The 354-nt window shown below is 65.5% G+C and overlaps 1 protein-coding gene across 1 annotated transcript in view; it reads left to right on the forward strand.

The window, feature by feature from the left end:
* ETH_00039885 (uncharacterized protein) overlaps nt 1-354 on the forward strand; it is a gene marked incomplete at both ends in the record, with an annotated part of 1,390 nt that overhangs the window by 227 nt on the left and 809 nt on the right. Inside the window, one exon of the mRNA XM_013375612.1 lies at nt 13-236. Coding sequence (XP_013231066.1) covers nt 13-236 — 224 coding nt within the window. The remainder of the gene's footprint in view (nt 1-12; nt 237-354) is intronic.

Here is a 354-nt window from a genome sequence, read left to right on the forward strand (position 1 = left end):
CTGGGGGAGCAGGGCCCCGGGGGCCCCCTAATTACCTGGGTGGGGGGGGAGGACTTGGCTGGAGCGAGCTCGGGCTTTGCTGAGGAGGAGGGCAGCAGCAGCGCAGCAGCAGCAGCAGCAGCAGCAGCAGAAGAAGAAGAAGAGACGGAGGAGCTGCTGCTGCAGAAGCAAAAAGATTGCTGCAGAAGCTACAGGCGGCTGCTGTGTGTCTCTGAGCCCCGCGGCTGCGTGCTGGTGTACGAGTTATCTTATTACCTGCCGCCGGAGGGCCGCAGCAGCAGCAGCAGCAGCAGGCCCGCGCAGCAGCAGCAGCAGCAGCAGCAGCAGCACGTGCTGCAGTTCCGGCTGCGGCTG

The sequence above is a fragment of the Eimeria tenella genome, genomic scaffold (assembly GCF_000499545.2).
Source record: "Eimeria tenella Houghton genomic scaffold, Eth_scaff2907, whole genome shotgun sequence".
In the NCBI taxonomy this organism is placed as follows: Eukaryota; Apicomplexa; class Conoidasida; order Eucoccidiorida; family Eimeriidae; genus Eimeria; species Eimeria tenella.